The sequence below is a fragment of the Engystomops pustulosus genome, chromosome 9 (genome assembly GCF_040894005.1).
Source record: "Engystomops pustulosus chromosome 9, aEngPut4.maternal, whole genome shotgun sequence".
Lineage (NCBI taxonomy): Eukaryota > Metazoa > Chordata > Amphibia > Anura > Leptodactylidae > Engystomops > Engystomops pustulosus.
In genome coordinates, this window is record NC_092419.1 from 44,296,989 (window position 1) to 44,319,707 (window position 22,719).

The 22,719-nt window shown below is 42.0% G+C and overlaps 2 protein-coding genes across 2 annotated transcripts in view; both read right to left on the reverse strand.

Moving 5' to 3' along the window:
* Positions 1-4,896: 4,896 nt before the first annotated feature.
* Positions 4,897-11,499, reverse strand: NKRF (NFKB repressing factor). Its single transcript, XM_072125962.1, has 3 exons — positions 11,147-11,499; positions 10,445-10,569; positions 4,897-7,631 (listed from the first exon to the last, which is right to left on the reverse strand). Exons 1-3 carry the CDS (start codon positions 11,422-11,424, stop codon positions 5,668-5,670), a joined length of 2,367 nt encoding a protein of 788 aa, XP_071982063.1. The 5' UTR covers positions 11,425-11,499; the 3' UTR covers positions 4,897-5,667.
* Positions 11,500-19,641: 8,142 nt separating this feature from the next.
* The window catches only part of SEPTIN6 (septin 6), a 230,624-nt gene continuing 227,546 nt past the window's right edge, over positions 19,642-22,719 (reverse strand). The window contains exon 10 of the mRNA XM_072123543.1: positions 19,642-22,183. Within this exon, the coding sequence (XP_071979644.1) occupies positions 22,174-22,183 (10 nt within the window). The 3' untranslated portion in view covers positions 19,642-22,173. The remainder of the gene's footprint in view (positions 22,184-22,719) is intronic.

Here is a 22,719-nt window from a genome sequence, read left to right on the forward strand (position 1 = left end):
CAGCCATTACAGGCGGTCCCCTACTTAAGAACTCTCAACTTGCATACGACCCCTGGATGTTGGTAATTTATAGTGCTTTAGTCCTAGGCTACAATAATCGGCTGTAACAGTTATCACAGATGTCTGTAATGAAGCTTTAGTGTAAATCCTGGTTCTTATGACAACCCAACATTTTTAAAATCCAATTGTCAGACAAAAAAAGTTCTGTCTGGGATTACAATGATAAAATATAGTTCCGACTTGCATACAAATTCAACTTAAGAACAAACCTACAGACCCTATCTTGTATGTAACCCGGGTACTGCCTGTATAGCAAAAATAAGCTGCACTACAGGCAACTGCTTAGAAGAAAATCTACCATCAAGCATGATAGACCAGGAACACACAGGCTACATTTACATGTACATATGCCCCCCGAGTTGTAGGCCGGCACTGGACAGGAGGCATGGCCATTCCCACGGCAGAAGATGGTGTGATATTTTTTGTGTCCATTGCTCGGAATGGTAAGCACTTGTGCTTACTGTAACAGCCTGCGTGCCATTGCAGTCTGAGGGACCTATTTGTAGCCTGATATGGTGTCCCAATTGATGTGTGAATGCACTTGCTCATAGATGCAGGCATGGTTTCTGTAGTAACCTAATTACATTTATCCATGGCCTCCTTCCTTCTAAAAATCAATGTTTAAAATGATGCTAATGAGACAACTCTGGGGGGTTTAAAGCTCTGTTCTGCAGCTTCATAGGCTCTTGCCAGGGGTGTAACTACAGTGGTAGCAGCCATAGCTGCTTCAATGGGGCCCACTGTGTCAGGGGGCCCTGTCATCTGTCCTGACACTAAAAATGGAGGATGTGCACCATATGTATTTAACATGTGCGTGTATATATTCTACTGTATGTTCTATACTGTATGTGAGTTAACTGTATGTTTCTCTATATAGGCGTGTAATATGTAAATTGTGTGGGAGTGAGTAGGCAGAGGGAGGCGTTGATGAGGGTGACAGCATGTGAAGCTGATCGAAGGGGCTCTGCTAATGTGTGTACCCCCCCCAATCCCCTGAGCCCTTCTGGCTAAAAGAATCAAGGAGGCCATGGATAAGTCTCATATTTATCATGTTTGATTTTGATGGTCGATTTCCTTTTAAAGCTTGTGGCTGAGTTGTGTGTATGGGTACCAGAACTCCCATTGTTTTCCCCTTTGATTTTGGTATAATTTTCTGATTGCTTGGTTTTGCAACTCTACAGAGTATCTTAAAAAAAAATTGGCTAGGAAAAAAATGGTGCTGGTGGTTCTCGAGCCCACCTCTACCCTGCAAAACAGTAGCCATGTTAGTTTGTTTTTATATCTGGGGCATATTAAGGCTCCCCGGTTTTTAACTTTTCAGTATGTTATGTTAAATAATAATTCCTTAACTTATATAGCGCACACACAGATTACGCCGTGCTTACCAAATCAGTCCCTGTCCCCAATGGGGCTCACAATCCTAATAAACCTAGCAGCATGTTTTGGTGTGTGTGTATATTCTGTTTGTGTGGGTTTCCTACCAAACTCTTTGCAGATATTGACCCTATGCCCAGAAATCCCCTATAAAAGCTATTACCCCTTTAATGACCTACCCCTCACATGGAAAAACCCCTGCGCCTATTCTCTTCATTCACTTCCTTGCATCTTGATCGGTGTCGCTCTGATGCAGGCACTGACATTTTTACTCTAGCCCCTATTTTCAAGCATTTGATGCTGTTAAATCTTTATACCCAATATGCTGATAAGCCTCCCCATTGAGATTGGTGGTGCCAGGCTGTGCACACCAATAAGAAAAATTGCTTATAGAATATACAACAATTGCTTTATATTCCTACAATAGGTTCTTGGGCTACAATATATCACATTATGTAATATTTTTAGACCCTTTTCCTCTTGAATGGCATGTTAATTTAATCAGTACAGGCGGTCCCTGGGTTATGTACAAGATAGGGTCTGTAGGTTTGTTCTTAAAGGAAGCTGTAAGTACCGAGCACCAGCTCACCCTGTGTGGTATCGTGGTTTTAACACTTTAGAGCAGAAGAGCCTTTGGCGCTGCATGCGCACGCCTACATAGGAAATAGTGGAGATGTTGCGTGCGCACGGTCGCGCGCAGCGCCGAAGCCCCTTCTGCTCTAAAGTTTAAAAAGTGTTAAAACAGCGATACCGCGGTTTATAACACTAACAAAAGTAAGCACCGGCTCCAGCTCACCCTGAGCTGGTGCTCGGTACTTACAGCTTACCTCTACCATTCTAAATGGTAGGTTTCCTTTAAGTTGAATTTGTATGTAAGTCGGAACTGTATATTTTATCATTGTAATCCCAGACAGAACTTTTTTGGTCTCTGTGACAATTGGATTTTTTAAAATGTTGGGCTGTCATAAGAACCAGGATTAACACTAAAGCTTCATTACAGACGCCTGTGATAACTGTTTATAGCTGTTTATTGTAGCCTAGGACTAAAGTACAATAAATTGCCAATATCCAGAGGTCCGTTTGTAACTAGGGGTCGAGTGTTAAGTAGGGGACTGCCTGTTTTTTTTTTTTTTTTTTTTTTTTTTCTGTAAATTGGACTCCTTGAGGATCTCATTCATGGCTCCTAGTGGCGGCTTTCTTTCTCCTCCAGTTGTATAAGTTGATATGGACTTCTACTTCTTTCCTTGTCTGTGTTTTGGGACATTTCTTGGCTTTTCTTTTGGTCAGATATCTTGGTGGTTTTTCCTCATAGATACATGTGGCATTTGGCCTTTGTGGCTTTTTGAAACCAGTCAAAATGCCTCAAATTCACCAAAGTTGCAATAGTTTCTAACCTTATGTATATGCCTGGTCAGATGCAGCCTTAACTTTGCAGGAGAAAATTTGACTTTTTTTTTTGCTATTTTCTAAAAAAAAAAAAAAAATCTCCCAAAACCAGATGTTGAAGTTGTGATATCTTGGGAACCATTGCAGAAACCTAGACAACTTTGTAGGAAGACTCTAAGGTGCAAATGAGCGCAAGCACCATGAAAAGTCTCAAATGAAAGATTTACTCCAGGTAAAAAAAAAACCAGCCCTATATACTGATTGTCACTGGTAGAACTAAGCTATGTAGACCCTGACTATTAGATGGCTTGCTTTGATGAATTAAGTTCTTATTTTAACCCCTTCCTGCCGCAGCCCTTCTTCGTTTTTGCATTTTCATTTTTCACCCCACCTTCAAAAATCTATAACTTTTACTTTTCCATGTACAGAGCTGTTTTATTGCTTATTTTGTGGGTAACAAATTATGCTTCAAAACGGTGATTTAATATTCCATGTCGTGTACTGGGAAGTGGGGGGATCCAAATGCAGTGAAATTGGTAAAACAAAACAAAAAAAAAACACTTGTGCCGTATTCTTGTGGGCTTGGATTTTATGGATTTCACTGAGCGCTCCAAATGACACGTCTACTTTTATTCTTTGGGTTGGTATGATTACGGGGATACCAAATTTGTATAGGTTTTATGTTTTCATATATTAAAACCTGTACAAATTTTTTGGATTTTGCCATCTTCTGGTGCTAAACTTTTTTTTTTACTTTTTACAAAACTCTTTTTTTTTTTTTTTTTTGGCGGATTTTGTTGACTTTTACAATCCTATCATTTTTGGGACTGTACAACCTTTTGATCACTTTTTATAGAATTTAAAATTTTTTTTTTTTAAATGGCATTTTTGACATTGGGTATGATTTTATGTTACTGGGTCAAACACAGTGAAAAACCGTCATTATATTTTTATAGATCGGGCATTTTTGGACGCGGTGATACCTAATGTGTTTGATTTTTACTGGGAAAGGGGGTGATTTGAATTTTTTTTTATATATATATATATATATATATTTTTTTTTTTAACTATTTTTCAGACTCCCTAGGGTAATTTAACCCTAGGTTGTCTATACAATCCGATCATATACTGCCATACTACAGTATGGCAGTACATGGGGATTTTATTCCTCATTCATTACAATGTGCTGATAGCCCCGAGGCTACCATGGTGACAGATCGTTGCTCCCCGATGATGTCTCGGTGAGTGTCTATCCTCGGAAAGATGGCAGTGCCCAGAAATTGAAGTCCAAACAGGTTCCTGCAGTAATTAGTTTGAAAAGGATAATACAATATACTGAGAATGAGTGGTCTTCTTTCTGTTACCTCACAAAACAGCATGCAGGAGGAATAGGATCATAGAGGTTGTTAGGGTGTCAAACACATGGACATTTATCATTCATTGATGGTCAGTGTAAAACTCTAGAGCATGGGTGGTGACTCTCTAAGCAAACACTTCATGATTCCTCTGTGCTATGAGATGCTGTGTGCTGACAATGTGCTTATATTATCAGGGTACAAGGTTTCTATAAACTTTCAATTAGCTTCTGAACATTGTACTAGTAGCTGACACAGAAGCGACAGATCAGAGATGCATATTACATTCTTGGCTCTGCTACATCTCGGCTCTACCACGGGTGCCCCCCTCCCCTGGATGGCCCTAAACTCAGATACAGGGTCAGGGCTAGGGGCAACCAAAATTGTGTACACCAGGACCAGTTGGTATTATCTGTGACATGCTGTATTTTTTTTTTATTAACAGTGAATTAGAGAATGTTTTCCTGAGTACATTTAAGAAACTTGGCTTTGTTTTAGAAAAAAACCTGTCACAGGCTTGCAAACAGGAGGGAGGCTCGTACTGGAGTGCTGCTGCCTCAAACAGCCCATGTGCAGGGGTTTCATCTACACATCCCATCCAGATAACAAATCCTAATGACAGACAGACTGTTTTATTCAGAGAGGTTTTCTGGGACTAAACATACTGCAATAAATGTGTGAACCTACTGAACAGAGGGGAAAAAAAAAAAGATAGCCCAGGTAAATAGGAAGAGTTTACTGAGAAACATTTTACATCAGTATAAGTGATCAGCCAGAGAGATTATCATGCCGTGTAAATTACAAGATCCCTTCAACAAAATCTACAAGACAAGAAAATGTCTCTTCAGGAACTATTACACAACATTAATAAGAAACAAACGAAAAATAAACAATCATCCTTATAGAAAAGGGGTCAATTTAGAGGAAGCAACTTGAGAACAGGCTCATAATGGGTATGAATTATAGAACAAGCTGCAGTATCTGCCTCCTTGTCGCCCCCTGCTGCTCTCATTCTTAGGGCTCTTGTACATGAATGTGTGTAAAGGGGCCATATGGTGGCAGGATCCTAGGGGCTGCACATAGGGCAGTGGACAGAAGTCCCTGCATTATATAGAAATATCATGTTCAGGCAGATTTGACATCCTTGCATTATATTTCTATATAATGCAGGCACTCCCATGCACTGTACTATATGCAAGGGTGTACTATGTAAGTTTCCTTACCTGGACACGTCTTTCAGCCAATTAGTAGCCAACACTACAGCAGAGGAATGGCTCTGTGGTCACTCCTGTGTTTAGAAGAGTTAAGACAGGGTCATTTTTTCCCCATGTCAATGCATTAAGCCTCTGCCTAGATTTTTTTTTTTCCACCCACAGAACATCCCTTTCCAGTTTAGCACAATAATTAGCATTAAAACTCCATTTGTTCTGTTGTTGTACAAGTGGGCAAACCAAAACAGGTCTGTATATAGAGAACAAGCCAACTCCACTAACTACTGACTGGGTTGTACTAGGGTATAGGCGCCGACCTGGCCCTCTTGTTGTAACTGGCGTAAAAGTTCCTGGTTATTCCATTTTCTGCTGATTGTTAGAAACCTTTCCCTGCCTTTCCCGTAAGACTTGCTCTTCAGTCCATATTTGCGAGCCATTAGATGGAAGTGCTTCCTTTCTTCAGGGCTCAGATCTCTCGTAAAGGTCAGGTCCTCCTGCTTTTCAGACATGGCATAGTTTTGGATAATTCTCTCAATGTCTTTTTTGGTAATCTTTTTGTTAGATGTCATTAAGCCAAGGCCTTCACGACTAAAGCGCTCCTTTACCACCACCGGCTCTGCAATGCCCTCTCCTTCCTTGCCTAAGCCTCCACCACTCCACCCCATCTTCCTTAGCATTTGGTTGCCAATATTATCACTTTTGATTTGCTGCTGGTTGTTGGCCATATTGAACGAGTCATGGATCTCATTTCGAGAAATAGCATCATCTGCAGGGGCCGTCTTCCGATTGACCGTCACCAATGGTTGGGTCTTCATTAAGATGGCGAGAGCCGCCTCAGCAGCATGGTGCTTTGCAGTTTTCTTAGTGCCAGTGCCTTCTGCTATCAGATTTTGTGCAATATAAACCTGACAGCAAAAATTAAATCCACTGAGCTGCTGAAGGACAAATTCTAGAGATACCTTGTTGAATTGAGCTGTAGCAGTCAGTATCTGGATGGGGTCTTCTCCTTTCTGGCAGATCACAATGTCTTTTAGTGAGATACTTTTGCCTGGGCATTCTGGGTTATCAGATTGTTCGTAATTTGATGGAAATTTCTTTAGGACTATGACCGCCGCTCTAGCTGCAGCATTTTGGCTTGTCCTCCTACTTCCAAACCCTTCAGCTACAAAAGTGCCTTCTATATAGACAGTACATCGCCACATGCCACCTTTCTGTGTAAAATTATAATTCACTTTCATCTTGTTATGAGCTGCAGATTCTTTCAACACCTTTACTGCTGTATCCTTATTTTCAACGAGGATGAATTTGGACAATGTTTTGGCTCCCTGTTTGGCTACTGGATTTTCTGGTTTCAGAGCTGGAGGGAGTTCAGTACCTGTTGAATGAATGGGACATAACAGCAGGTCTTCACGATATCCAAGTCCACATTTTCGTTTTGCCGATATCACTTTTACCTTAGAATTTATTAAGAGCTTTATGGCCTGCTCAGCGGCGTCATCTCGAGAGCCCGCTTCATTATAAGAATATCCTGTAGCCACGTAAACATCTTGGCATCTGAGTTCACAAGCCATTCCATATGGGAGGCCTGATTTCATTCTAGCAAGGTCTTCTTGAGGGATTTTCTTCACGGGAGCATAAATATATTCTGGATTTGTTTTCAAAGCCCCAAGGGACTTTTCTAATATGTTGGTGTAGTAAATTTTTATGCTCCCAGCGGCCAATGCGTTCTGTATATTTTCTTGCACACAAGTAGCAAGTTTGTCGAAAAAATCTGGTATATCCAAAGTATGAATTGTGCGACCTGTATATCTCATTGCCGTCTCATTGACACGCAACCGAGCTTCTCTTGCTGGTTTCACAAAACCAAAACCTGTTTTTTCGTGAAAGTTTTTGTTTTTCCACACATCGAGAACATTAGAACGGAAATCTCTGGACAGGTCTGATCCATGAGTCTCAAACTTAGAAGAGTAATTCTGATGCACTCTGGTCATGAAGTTACTGAATTCACCTCTTGCTTGCTCAATCACCACATTGGGGTCAAATATAAAAGGGCTGCAGTTCCCCTGCGTTTCTGAGAGGTCATCGTCACAGAATGACTCATTGGAAGTATGAGGAGGGCTGGGATTGTCCTGACTGCTCAACTGCTCTTTTCTTTCATTTACTTGGAACTGCTTGTCGTCCTCTACTGTGCTGACTACGAATTGTACTGGCTCGAAACGTGGACGCGGGCCAAACCTCTTTTTGCCTGCAAGAGAAAACAAGATTTTAGCTCCTAGAATGTTTCCACATTTAGAGTTAACTTTTTTTTTTGCAAGTAATCGGCTTTTTCTCTACAAGTATGGCCAATATAGAAACTATATTGCCTACAAATGGGTATTTTCCACTACCTGGAGCACAGATCACAAGAACTGAATGTAGAATGATTAAGCCGGTATCTTCTTCAGAAAGAGGTCACAATTCCTAGATAAAACTACAACTGTATGTTACTTGTAGGGGTCCAGAAGGCCCTGACCAATCAGCTAGGGATAGTAATTGGGAAACTTATTGGAGGATTTCCAAATAACTAGAGCACAGAGGTTAAAGGAAATCTACCATAAAAAGTAAACAGCATCACTTACACTTAGATTCAGGCACCATGACCGTGGTAATCTTCCAATAAATGGCCTCCTTCCTTGTAAAATCAACTTTTAAAATAATGCTAATGAGTCTGAAGGACTGAAGGACTCACCACACATGGTGAAACAGACTGTGAATCTACAGCATGGAGAAGCTCTGCTAACAGGTGCCTTCAGATTCATTAGCATAGTTTTAAAGGTTGATTTTAGAAGGAATATTAACACAGTCACAGTGTCGGGATCTTTGAGTAAGTGCCCCTGGTTCATCATGATGGATTTTGGTGGTAGATTTAATTTGATGTGACCTAGTGAGATTAGATGTGATCTGACTGATCTTTCATCTATGCTATATGTCCGAGAAGAAACTCAATTTGGATCATTTTAGTGAACCACAATCAATACTCCCTTTCATTTAGTTGTTTGCACACAATGTCTAGACGTCTCCTAATGGCAGATTCTAGTCTTCTATTTATTTTTTCCGACACAAATAGCTGCCAAATCTTCCCACTTTCCTCTCTAAAAACTTTCCAAATTACTACTGGCCTTTAAGAGCTGTTGGATTTTCAAGGCTTAATCATTTATTCACTTTGCAAAAATGTATTTATAGGTCTCAAGATGATGACTGCTGATTAACCCACAGGCATGGTGATGGTGATTTTCAGCATTCAAATATGCTTAGCCCATTTGGATCAGCACTGAACTTTAGGCTCACACATATACTATAAAGTTGCATGATTTAGAATATTGCAATGAGAACCTTCCATGCAAATTAACCAAAGTAAAAATCCTGTAGGAATACCAGCATCTAGAAGAAAATTATTAGATACAAAAAGTTAGAAACATACAGCAACATCAAATGGGTCCTGTTTCGGACAATAAATTCCTGACAGTGTAGAGCAGGGGTGTCAAACTCATTTTCACCAAGGGCCACATAAGCCTTGTGGTTGCCTTAAAAGGGCTGAATGTCATTTTAGTACTGTAAAAATGTAGATACTGCTCAACAGTATTGGTGAGCTGTTTAGTAGTTACATTAAAACAGCAAGACCATCACAATGAGCCCTTTGAGACCAACCAGAAAGCTGAACATATTGGTTTAAGAACCAAGAGATGAGACCAAGAGATGGTTTTCTGACCATCTCTCCCCTCACAGGGGTGTCCCCGGTAGCCATTGGGGTGTGGCTATTGGATTGTGGATTCATTCCAGCACATTGTTATTCCAAAAAAATTAATTTTATAAAATATATAAATGAGCCCGATACGCTCAGGCTGACATCACCTGAACGCCTCATGGAACCCTCCTACTCTACATGCGCCTCTCGTTCCCATCGCCCCCTCCTACTCTACATGCGCCTCTCGTTCCCATCGCCCCCTCCTACTCTACATGCGCCTCTCGTTCCCATCGCCCCCTCCTACTCTACATGCGCCTCTCGTTCCCATCGCCCCCTCCTACTCTACATGCGCCTCTCGTTCCCATCGCCCCCTCCTACTCTACATGCGCCTCTCGTTCCCATCGCCCCCTCCTACTCTACATGCGCCTCTCGTTCCCATCGCCCCCTCCTACTCTACATGCGCCTCTCGTTCCCATCGCCCCCTCCTACTCTACATGCGCCTCTCGTTCCCATCGCCCCCTCCTACTCTACATGCGCCTCTCGTTCCCATCGCCCCCTCCTACTCTACATGCGCCTCTCGTTCCCATCGCCCCCTCCTACTCTACATGCGCCTCTCGTTCCCATCGCCCCCTCCTACTCTACATGCGCCTCTCGTTCCCATCGCCCCCTCCTACTCTACATGCGCCTCTCGTTCCCATCGCCCCCTCCTACTCTACATGCGCCTCTCGTTCCCATCGCCCCCTCCTACTCTACATGCGCCTCTCGTTCCCATCGCCCCCTCCTACTCTACATGCGCCTCTCGTTCCCATCGCCCCCTCACACTCTATATGCAACTCTCATTACTATCAGGCCCTCCTACCCATTTGCGGCAGCGCAAGGAAATACTTCTTACGCGCGCGTAAAAGTTTTGCAGGGAGCCATCCAATTTTACCGTCAGTCTGCGAAAAGTGGGACGAAATGATGGTTGCATATTTTAGAAAACGACGGAGCCATGAGACGCTCAGGTGATGTCAGGTTCATTTACATATTTTTATACACTTAATTTCTCCGGAATAACGATGGGCGGGAATGAATGAAAAACAGTGCCATCTACCCCTGGAGGTAATGAGTGTGCATGTGAGGACAGTCTACCATCAGTAATCTGGAGGTAGATTTCCTTTAACTGCACTGTGACGATTAGCCCTGCATACAGAGAAGCATCGAAGAAGCATAGCCGCTGTAACCGTGGGCACCCTCTGGATTATGGTGCACAGGTTAACAAATTCTGCCCCTACAATGTTTGAACCACCAACAATATAGACCGAGCAGTGCAGCATTTTTCACCAGAGACTTACCAGCATCTGAGGTTGCAGGTCTCTTTGTCGCCTTGGCCCCAGGCACCAGCTCAAATGTAGGCATCTCTCCAACATCGATTCCCTCACCCATCTGGAGCACCTTTTCGGTTAACTGCTGACCATACCTAACAGCACAAACATAAGGACCAGGTCAGATTGACAGATTATCTATTATTAAACACACACAGATAAAAGTCCTAGAAGTCAGGGATCCCTGAAAAAAGAACTTGTCTCTGCATTTTGGTAGGTGAGGGAGGGGGAAGGGGGGGACACAATTAAAAAAAAAAAAAAAAAAGTGTTGCCGGAACAGAATCATTAAACATCAATGCTGTCTTTGACTTACAGGCTTTAGTATTTATCCACACAGACATGTTCGGTCTATTTTACAAGAACTGAACTTTGCTGCAAAAGAAAATATGATATGATACAAGGAGTCCCTGCAGAACCAATGCACTGTAATGTTTCCAGGAGAGTATTCCCATAAAGACACAGGGACTCCTTCCATCAAATATAATTATGCTTGGAACCCTTCCACCAGAGCAATGTTTGTTCCATGTAGTATGGCCACCATCCAGTTCATTTTCACAGACCAAACATGTTTGTGTGAATAAGCCCCAAGTACATAAAACCAGGCAGGGCCGGGAAGGGGGCACTGCCCGATTAACAGGACACTGCACGTGGCACACCATAGGCCGCACTCACCTGTTCCCTATGTAGACTATGTTGCACCACACCATGGACATGGCGAGGAGCTGGTCCATCTTGCGCCCGGGATACTCATGTAGGTGCCGGGTCAGGAACTCTCTGCGGGCGAACCACTGCTTATTATTCTCGGAGAACTGACGGAACTCCTCCAGACACAGCTGTGCCTCCTCCCCGGAGGCTTCTGCGTTCTCCTCCATGATACAGGCCCGAAGCTTCTCACAGGAACGAACTACACAACGCCACTGACGTCTCGCACCATGCAGCGCATGCACCATAGAGAAGCACAGCGGCAGAGCGACACAGGAACCATAGAGAACCGCTCTGTCACGTGCTTGTGAGATACTACAGCGACCTCTAGCGTCCCCTCGCCCACACTACTATCACAGGAAGTGGTGGCAGGGCTGGAACTTCTCTATTAACCTCATATGGGTTGTGACTAAATTCCAGGACTCTGAGGTACCTGGTCCTCCCCAGTCATGGGATGTAGCCGGCTCTGCATGAGATGTCTATTTGCTATGACTGGGAAATATATTCTTCTTCTAGTGGCGAGGTCCTGAATAATTATAGTATTTAGCTATGGCTCAGGAAGTAAGAGTTCCTAAGGCTCCTTATACTCTTGTGATTTTGATGCACTGAACTCGCATCACACTCGCTGCATGTGCTGCCTGGATCGCCCGGCCCAAACGCAGAAAATCCGAACTGAACGACATGCTGAGTTCATTTCCGGTTTGCAGCGTTCGGGCCGTAAGATCCAGGCAGCACTCGCTGTGAGTGTGATACAAGTTCAGCGTATAACACTCACAAGTGTGGAAGGAGCCTAAGGAGAGTCCGGAGAACACTTGCTCCCTGACCCTAATCAATAGCCTCTCACTCAGCCAAAGTAGTTCCCTACACTGTACTGAGGAGACCCAACCAGATTGAAACAGTTCTGTCTACAGTTGGGAGTCTGTTACTTATGGAATAAATATACTGGTTTGGCTTAACCCTTTCAGGACCGGGCCCTTTTTTGTTTTTTCATTTTAATTTTTTACTCCCCATGATCAAAAATCCATCACTTTTTTATTTTCCCATGTACAGAGCTGTGTGACGGCTTATTTTCTGCGTAACAAATTGCACTTCATAGTGATGGTATTGAATATTCCATGCCGTGTACAGGGGAGCGGGAAAAAAATTCCAAATGCAGTGAAATTGGTAAAAAAAACGCATTTGTGCCGTCTTCTTGTGAGCTTGGATCTTACGGATTTCACTGTGCGCCCCAAATGACATGTCTACTTTATTCTTTGGGTCTGTGCGATTACGGGGATACCAAATTTATATAGGTTTTATAATGTTTTAATACATTTAAAAAAATTAAAACCTCCTGTACAAAAATTTTTGGGGGGATTTTGCCATCTTCTGGCGCTAATAACTTTTTTATACTTTGGTGTACTGAGCTGTGGGTGGTGGTGTTTTTTGCGGATTTTGATGACGTTTACAATGTTATCAATTTTAGGACTGTTCGACCTTGTGATCACTTTTTATAGAATTTTTAAATTTTTTTAAATGACAAAAAAAGTGCCATTTTAGACTTTGGGCGCGATTTTCCGTTACGGGATTAAACGCAGTGAAAAACCGTTATCATATTTTGATAGATCGGGCATTTTTGGACGCGGCGATACCTAATGTGTTTATGATTTTTACTGTTTATTTATATTTATATCAGTTCTAGGGAAAGGGGGATGATTTGAGTTTTTAGGGTTTTTTATTATAATTTTTTTTTTAAACTGTTTTTTATTTTTATTTTTAGTACTTTTCAGACTCCCTAGGGTGTCTGCACGATCCTATCATATACTGCCATACTAAAGTATGGCAGTATATGGGGATTTTACTACTCAGACATTACAATGTGCTGATAGCTATGGCTATGCCGGCTATGGAGAGGGCTCATGCTATTACGTCACGGGTCGTGAACGGGTTAATCCCACATCTTGTTATTAGGCTTCTTGTAGGTCATGTTGGTTGTTAAAGGAAACCTACCACTTGAAGTGGCAGGCTTCAGAAGGAAATACCGAGCACCAGCTCAGGGTGAGCTGGTGCCGGAGCTTATTTTTGTTAGTGTTTTAAACCGCTGTATCCCGGTTTAAAACACTTTTTAAACTTTATAGCCGAAGCTGCTTCGGCGCAGGGAAGTACGCGCTCGGCGCTTACCATGCGTGCGGCTCTCCTTTACTTCCTATGTAGCCGCACGCATGGTAAGCGCCGATCGCGTACCTCCCTGAGCGAAGCAGCTTCGGCTATAAAGTTTAAAAAGTGTTTTAAACCGGGATACAGCGGTTTAAAACACTAACAAAAATAAGCTCCGGCACCAGCTCACCCTGAGCTGGTGCTCGGTATTTCCTTCTGAAGCCTGCCACTTCAAGTGGTAGGTTTCCTTTAAAGGACACCTGTCATCAGGTCTCTGCCACTAGTCCTGTCACTACTACCTGTTGGAGCAGCTCACAAGGATCCCATCCCAGCCTTTATCTAGTCAATTCATACATTAATCATTATAAAATCATCTTTTCTTTATCATGTAAATGAGGCTAGTCACATGGTCAGAGGCAGTGATGTCACCCCTGTTACCCCTCCCCTCTCCTCCCCCTGCTCATGCCTGTGTGTAATGTATAGTAAATCATGGCTAGTGTGTGTGATGCATCTGCTGACATGCTGCATCCTCCTAATATACAGGTGAGAGACACAGACATCAGCTACACATGAATCTGACATGTTCTGCTGTAACATGGCTGCCTGGAGCTGCTGTATCTCTCCTATACACACACACATGCACACACAGGCTGCAGGGGCCACCAGCACCAGGAAGCACATCATTATACAGCCTCACATCATTATACAGGCTGTCAGTCAAGCACTGGGGGTGTGGCTGTGCCTCCCACTCATGAATAGAGTGGACAGCTTGAATATGCTAATGCTTCATTGGACATTTCACAGGTCATTTGCATACAGCTTTAGGACCTCATTGCTTAGGTTTACAGGCATGTAGAGGGACAATGAAGGGATAGATGCAATGCTCTCTAATGGTAGTTTATGAAAATATATTTAGTTTAGGGGGGTTATTTTGCATGACGGGTTCTCTTTAAGTGGGCTGCCTTACAATGTAGCAAAAGGAGGCATTGTTTTTCATTTCCCAGTTTGGAAAACAGATTTGAATATTTCCCAGTATTCAGCCATCTCACAGTGAATAGGTGATTTCCATATCTAATAGGGACCTGGTCCTCCCCAGTCATGGGAATTAGCCAGCTCTACAGTGGATGTCTATATCCCATCATCTGTAAGGACCATGTATTCCCTTATTTCTCTGGACCCCATCTATTATAGTTTTTAGCTTCTTCACAGTAAATTGACACTTTTTTATTCAGTTCAGTTTGTAACATTGACTAAAGTACCAACCGATGTTTTTTCCTTTTCACATAGAAGGACCTTTTCCATCTAGTATATAGTGAGAAGGTGCCATGTAGGAGACGTCCTTCTGAGTTATGGGTTATAGGACCTGAGCCGCAATTAGGAATTTTGGGGCCTCTGATTGGAAGATTTTTGTGGCCCCCGCTGGCGTCCATTCCCAAATTCATACATAATATTGTGTACACAATTAGAGTCAGTATTCTAGTATGTTTGGTACAGAGTCTACAATGAGTGCTTTCATAAATCTGGAAAATCAGAGCCATTTAATAAAATAGATGCACTTACTCACTTCAGCTCGCATTTCCAGAGCAGACATAAGGCCTACTTCATCCAATGACTGGCTTCCTTGGACCGGATGTCACTCCTGTTTTCCACGGGACTTTTTACCTGTGTTACCCCCTGCTCAATAGATGAACTGACCACCAAGATATTCTGTTCAGGCCCAGGTCTGAAAAGTAGAAAAGTAGCACTAGAGTGCTATGGGGAGGAGCCGGAGTGGGTTATGTAAAATCCTTTATACCCCTTTAAGAGGTACCTTCATTCACCTAGGTAAAAAGTCCTAGGTAGTGTGGATTAGTGGGTAGAAGTACTTAAACTAATAGTCATTCATTAGAAGGTCCTCCTCTTGGATGCGGAGGGGGGGGGGGGTTATCATGCTTTGTGTTTTCTGACATACATTCTGACATTTGAGGGTTTTACAGCCTGCCTGCCCTGGCCTGCCAAATGGACTGTAGCTTTTGCCAGAATACCAGTGCAGATTACAATGGAAATCTATGGCCGGTTGGGCCTGGCATAGATGTGGATTGCTAAGCAGTTGCTGTACAATGCCCTAGTAATTTGGTCTATTCTCATTAGTGTAGACGAGAGTGGAGCTGTCAGGAGAAGGTCCTCCCTGCAATCTAGTCTTTTCTGAGGAGGCTACTGTAGAATTGAGGAGTATTTGCACCAGTTTCCTCAGATCAGGATGTGGTGTTTTGAGGTATTTCCCCATTAGGGAATATTTTAGGAAAGGGTCAGAAGTTGAAGTGTGAACAGTGGGAGAAATTAAAAAAAAAAGTGATTTTTTTTTAAAAATTTTATATAACTTTATTGGCCACAATGGAGCAGTGGTAAAACGAGGCTGCGAGGGAGCTACAGAAGCATTCAGCTCCGTCGAGGATGTCCCCCCACTCCACACCACTTTTATTGGATTAAAAGGGGCGGAGTTAAGTGAGCCATCAAGCTCATTAAGGGGATACGACTCCCGTCGTTCACGAACGACCTATTAATTAGCTGAAATCCCAGAAAGTCCCAGAACATAGAGTTTATAAAAGTCCGTTGGTTGCTGATCTCCAAGGAGATTCTTCCAGCAAAGCTGACAAAGCGGTCCATGCTGATGTTCCTGCAAGCCAACAATGTTGACTGTAAATACAGCCAGACAATATATGGCCATCCTAGCCCTCCAAAAGGAAGGAGTTCATTGCCAGCCTGTAGTTTGCTGCTGTTCTTAGCCCGTCTATAAAGGAACCATTTAAAAATCATGTTCTACTCAGTGTCTCCCTGACTTGCCCTCATAACACCTGCTTGGGACTAGTCAACTGCATGGACGAAGGACGAAACCTTGTAACCAATGCCGCATCCCACTCTACTTGCTTCTCCTTGCGGGCCTAGATGGATCTGGATGAATCCTATCCCGAGACCCAGGCTTCTGTGACACCTACAACCAAGGCACTCAAAGTTCAAGTCTCTTTCTGCCCCCTGCATACTGTAACACTGTGGATCTTGCACATTTAACATTAAAAAAGGGTAAAATATATTTCAAAGGATGACTGCGGGAGGAAGACTAAAGACACGGGTGACTCCCCAAAAATCAGGTATAGTTGACGTACTCAAGGAAATCCTCGTCACAATAAAACCCTATCCATTTTGGTTTTTGTAAAATCATTCATTATGATTTTCATCCATCTCGTATTTAAGTAGGTGATACTATGATTTTATCCTTTAAAAAGAAATCACCCTGTTTGAAGTCCATAGACAAATAGCATTTCCATATTCTAGCTGTAGTTCAGGGGCTCATCTCTGCCTCTTATATTGAATTTTTGAACTAGCTGCTATGAAATCTTCCACATACTGCACACAGAATCTGCCCCATTACTTACTCTTGGGTATTAGCAGGATCATGTACAGTAAAACATTATACATGTGCTAACTTGCATTCAATAAAGCACAGATGTCCCATCTGTCCCAGCTTTGCCCTGCTACTTTGAAAGCAATAAGGTAAGTTCGGATACAGACACTGCAGACTTCAGAGAAAGTACTGCTGCATGAGAATGAGGAAAGGTGAGTATGTTTTTTTTTTTAAAATAATACAACAACATGGAAAGAAGGATGTATATTGTACGGCGGAGCAAGGAACACAATGGGGCACATTTACTTACCCGGTCCATTCGCGTTCCAGCGGCGGCTTCTCCGCTCTGGATTCGGGTCCGGCCGGGATTTAATAAGGTAGTTCTTCCGCCGTCCACCAGGTGGCGCTGCTGCGCTGAAAGTAAACTCATCGCGCCGGAATGCACCGAGCTGGACCAGGTGAAGGTAAGCGGTCCTTATGCGACACAATTCGGTTTTTAAATTCAGGGGCTTGTCCGAATAATTCGGGTTGCTCGAAAACCACGCCCCCTATTTGTGGCGCACGGAAGCTGGTGCGCGCGCGACACAATCCAAACCCGTGCGCCACAATCCCGGGGCAATTCAAGGAAACTCGGCGCAAATCGGAAATATTCGGGTAACACATCGGGAAAACGCGATTCGGGCCCTTAGTAAATGACCCCCAATGTGAGTGGTTGGGAGTACAAAAATGAAGGTCATTATAAGATAATAAATAAAAGTATCAAAAGTTGTCCACTAAGGGTGGGTATTATACAAATAGAAATGCTGGGTGGGGGGGGGGGGGCTGGGCAAAATGGTGTGACTTAAAGTACAAAAAAGTTGTCTCTCTTTAGCCTAAGAAGAACACCTAGTCCATGTCTGTATTTCTTCTGCTCCTACCCTCTCTGTAGACTTCTATTTAACCCAATAGCTCTGTTAGCTGCAGTCCTATTAAGGAGAGATTTCAGAGCACATGGTAAATGTCAGTTTAGTTGAAAGAGAAATAAAAAGTTAAGGGATGCAGGTAATCTTCATTTATCGGGTAGCACTAGCATTCACTGCATGCACTGCTCATGAGCCACAGCACTCTGCTGCAAGGCCAACATGCTCGAAATCACTCAAAAAATGGGCCCTGCAGTGGCATATACATGGTGTGCCTATGAATCCAGCGAAGGATGAGCGGGGCCACCACCAAACTCATAGACAAAGTGTGAATGTCCGATATTTTCGCTGCATAGAAGGGATCATCAGCATCATTGAACATTTTACTTGGGCCACAGACAGGATTATTAGGTGTCCTCTATCCTGTGGAAATGTCTGATTTGCAAGACCACCCCTTTAAGTAAATTTCCCTAGAAATAAAGAAAATGGTATAGAGTAATAAATCTTATGTACATATCATAATAGTCTGAAATGAGATACCCCTTTATTCATTTGATATGCTTTTGCTGTTATATGTGGTGCAGTAAATCAGTATCAGAATCAACAGAAAATATATTTGGGATCTTTCTGCTATCGCATTGTAGAATATCTGTGCCACACTGTACATTAGCGAGTCTACGTGGCCACACATAACTGGAGTATTTACCTGAACTTTCATAGCTTTTTGATGCAACATGGAACAATTTTTGGGGGGAATTCATACGAGGCAGAGTAAGGTCCCCTACTCTGTTGGTTTATAATTTTTTTTTTTTCATGAGCAACAGGTTTGTCAAGGATTTCAAGTTACCGTATATACCGGCGTATAAGGCGACTTTTGAAGATTAAAAATCTTCTGTCCAGTCTGGGGTCGGATTATACGCCGGTAATGTTTCTCACCTTTCCCACGATCCACCGAAGCTCCGCTGCCGGTCAGAGGTCCGATAACTCGGCACAGCGCAGCGGGCAGATGTTTTGAATTGTGACAGCCGCGGGCCTGCCTGTTACAGCGCACGGACTGTTCTGCATCTGGTCCGTGCGCTGGATCAGGGAGGGCCCAGAGCTGTCTTAATTCAAAATTAGAACGGGCCCCCGATCCGCCCCCGTCCCACCCACCTCACACTACTTACCCGCCGTCGACAACCATCACTTTCGCTGACGCATGTTATGTGACGCGTCATCAGCCGTCGCCGGATCCCCTGATGAGAGGCAGCACGAAGAGGAGCGGGATAAGGTAAGAATTATGTTTTTTATTTAGCTTAAATATATAGGGCCCTGTTTGGTGGTGGGGGACATTATTTATGGCTACTGGGGGTGCAGGACAGTAATTATAGCTACTGGGGGGGGGCATTAATTAGGGCTACTGGGGGGCAGGACAGTAATTATAGCTACTGGGGTGGGCAGGACAGTAATTATAGCTACTGGGGGGGGGCAGGACATTAATTATGGCTACTGGGGGGGCAGGACATTAATTATAGCTACTGAGGGGGGGCAGGACATTAATTATGGCTTCTGGGAGGGGGGCATAATTTTAATTTTTACCGGTGTTTTGTATGCGTTGGAAAAGGGGTAGTCTTATACGGCGAATATATCTTAAACTCTATATTTTAACAGGAAAGTAGGGGGGTCGTCTTATACACCAGGTCGTCTTATACGCCGGAATATACGGTACCCCTATAATAATGGATAGGTTTAATTCTGGTTTGGGTCCATTTGCCTGACCCTCCATCAATTGAGTGAAAGCAAGTTCTGGTTGTTCTTTATAAGGGTAAACATGTGCACTGCTGCTCCAATTCATCTCTATGAGACGTCAAGAAATAGGCAACAGTTGCTTAGAGATAAAATGTGCAAATTAGTCATATGCTGCTCCATTCATATGGTCCCTCTAGAACCTCCAGTCTTGTAATGCGCCAGAAAACCCCATTAAAAGTATTAAAAGTTTGATATTTGTATACTCTACAATCTCTTTGACCGTACGTGTTATCCACAGCTTACACAAGTAAATACAAAAGTTAGGAAGACACAAATGTAACTGATTTTATTTTATTTTTTGAAAATGTACAGAAAGTGAAAGTGTTGGTCCAAAATTAAATATGCATACAGTGCATTTGCATCTACACATTGTCATACAGTTCACATATTACCATAACTCCTAGCATATTTGCTTGGTTGGAAGTACTGGATGCCAGGAATAGTAGTTCTGCAACATTCCATACGTCCAACCTTAAACAACCAACAAAAAAGGAGCAGAACATAAACTGTTGGGGGCCCTCACCTGAGGTCTGGTCTATTGGTTATGGGCTTTCAGGTACTTGGTGTAACTATCCTAGGGAGCCGTTTACCAGCAGTAAGGGAGGTCAATTGCAATGAGTATTAAGACTTAGAACATTGTGTATGAGAGGATGCAGCTATTTTTTTTTCCACTAGGGAAAACTTTAGATGCACAGATGGCGAGGAAAAGAATTAAGCCTAAATTTCCTCTTTTCGGAAGCTATCAGAAGCATTTGTTTATTCATTATGAGGTATTTTTGGTTTTACTTTTTTAGTGTGCCTTTATAAGCAACCATGTTAAACAGATTCCGTTGGATTTAATCTAAAATCAATCAGAAAAAAGGGGAAAAGCAAAACATAAAAAGCAAATATTCCAAAAGATATAACGCTGACCATAAACATCAGAGAGAGACGGGAATTGGTATTGAGGAAACGGTTGATATTCTTAAAACCAACATTTTTAGCCACCATTAATCTGATGTGTATAACTAGTCTTGGCTTAGTTAAAGAGAAAATGGATAATGTGAGCTTTATTACTGTGACTAATAGATACACAACTCAGGTTACAGTATGTGGTGTAAGGAGCTGGGGGGTCATAATCAAAGAAAGTTGATGTAATAAACAAGTCTCATCTTTTGGATAAACAAAAAAGGAAGGAAACTTAAAACAGGTCAGTACAACACTTATATAAATGCAGCCGTTCTTTGTGCCAAATTTGAAATGTAAAGAAGCAGAGTAAAAATCTACATGAGGAAATTCTGATTTCTGAAGTGTGCTTTTAATGCAAGTGTGGCCTCGTGAGACAGAGGCAAATTATACTTTAGCAGAGATTAAGTCAGTGGGTCCTAAGAGCTCCTGTGCATATAATCTAGCAGAAACCCTACTAGCTGTCACTCAGCTGCCACACATTCAAAAAGCCCAATATTCCTGACAAGCAAAGTGCTACTTGGGTTCTTTCAAAAAATTTTTATTTTTTTTGCTAAAACCAGACACACAGGATAACACTGCATCAGACTCCTCTGGGAGCTGTACGGCAGAAGCTTTTACAACCCACTAAGTTAACACTTATGTGCACCATATAAATCTTATTATTCGAAGTGCCTTTGTCTTGTGACAGCACTATTTCATTTTAAGATTAAAGCATAGGTTCCTTGGACACCATTTTACTTGAACGTATAATATACATGTATTCTACAATTGTAGCTTACACTAACCTTGAATTACAAATAAAGTGGTGGTATTGATAGAAAAGCGCTAGGCCACATTGTTGTCTATTAGCTTGATTTTTTTTTTCCTGGCAGGCAGATGGCTGGGCACAAATTATAATAGGAAAACAAACTTTTCCTTGCATTCAGCCGCTTGTTCTAGGGATTGGTGGCATATATTATGGGGCACGTATTATTTTTTTTTCCCCAACTTCTCTTTTTGGAGAAATGTTATATAACAAAAAAAAAAAGTTTGGTTTTTACCGTTCTGATAAATGAATTTAATAGCGTGTGTGTGTTAAAAACTGCCAAATTCTAAAATCTACTGTATTTATCACATTGTAATTGAGGAATGTGGGGAGTGTCCCCCATTACTCCCTCCTCCCCAAGTCCTGTGGGTAAATAGGTTGTGGTTTTTTTTAATTCCCTCTTAATTCTTGACAGAATGAAAACATACAAAAAACTTTTGCCGCTAAATAACCATTATAGTCCTGCTTTGTAACTTGTCCCTCTATCAGCGCTGTAAGACAAGTTGTAACTTTAAATTCAGTTCAAGATGAGTAATTTTCCTATAAAACAGTGTCCAGTGAACTTGCTCTCAAACTGAATATTTACTGCAATTGTCACAATAAAAGTCATCTCTCCCTAGACATTAACTTTATTCTTTCAGATCATTCACAAAACTACTATAAAAATGGCTTTCTTGACATTAACCTGAGCATCGCTCTGTGGGTAAATAATATGGCAATTTACATAAGCCAGTATCCATAGCAAAAAAGGCAAGTATATATATTTCTATACAGATACTCTTGTTACTGCTGGACAATTAGAATGAGTTGTGTTAGCCAAACATTGCAAAAACCTTAACTTGTGAAACTTTTTTTTAACATCTCAATGTATTCCATGCAAGGTACAGAAGAACAACCTTTAAATTATTGGTAGCAATGGTTAGGGTTATTAATATTGGTTCTTTAATAAACTATTTTCCTTTCCCAGTTCCAGATAAAATAGGACCTCTATATCTTCAACAAAGAGTAGTCTTCTCCTTTAGACAGATGCTGAGAAAGATTAAAAGAAGCTAAAGAGAGAAAGGGAAAGAGAAAAAGGGTAATTATCAAGAAAGAGATAAAAAGCGAAAATATGGTTCAGTCAATTCAAGAAAAATATCATTAGTGTTAAGAGGGTAGATGGGTAAGAAAAATGCCAAAGTACAGTAAAGTTGATGAAATTTATAATATTTGTATATGCGCCCCAATAGTAAGGGGCATGTTTGCCAAGCAACTGCAGGGAAGTGAACAAAGCTCAGCAGTGATCAATAAAGCAGCGGTGCCAGTATAGATGATGAAGAATTTAACATGTAAATTCAGGGTGTGTTATGTTATTAGTTTTTCGTGCATTTCAGCATTTTATTTTAAAATCCATTGAAACCCCTTTTATAGGAATTGCAGAAGGATAGGTATAACATTAGGTTGGCAGCTTGAGCTCTACATACAAGTCAGTGCTAACATGTTCATTAAATGCCATCAGTGGAAAAAATAAAACGTTACAGCGCTCCAAGATCACCATGTGCAATACTTTCTCTTTCCAGCTCAGCTCTTTTGATAAAGACCTGTA

Excerpts from the sequence above, each read along its gene's own strand:
- NKRF (XM_072125962.1), bottom strand. The coding sequence starts at position 11,424 with ATGGTGCATGCGCTGCATGGTGCGAGACGTCAGTGGCGTTGTGTAGTT. Across the intron at positions 10,570-11,146 it reads ATAGTCTACATAGGGAACAG|GTATGGTCAGCAGTTAACCG; the intron begins GTGAGTGCGGCC and ends TTGTGCTGTTAG. Across the intron at positions 7,632-10,444 it reads ACCTGCAACCTCAGATGCTG|GCAAAAAGAGGTTTGGCCCG; the intron begins GTAAGTCTCTGG and ends TTTCTCTTGCAG.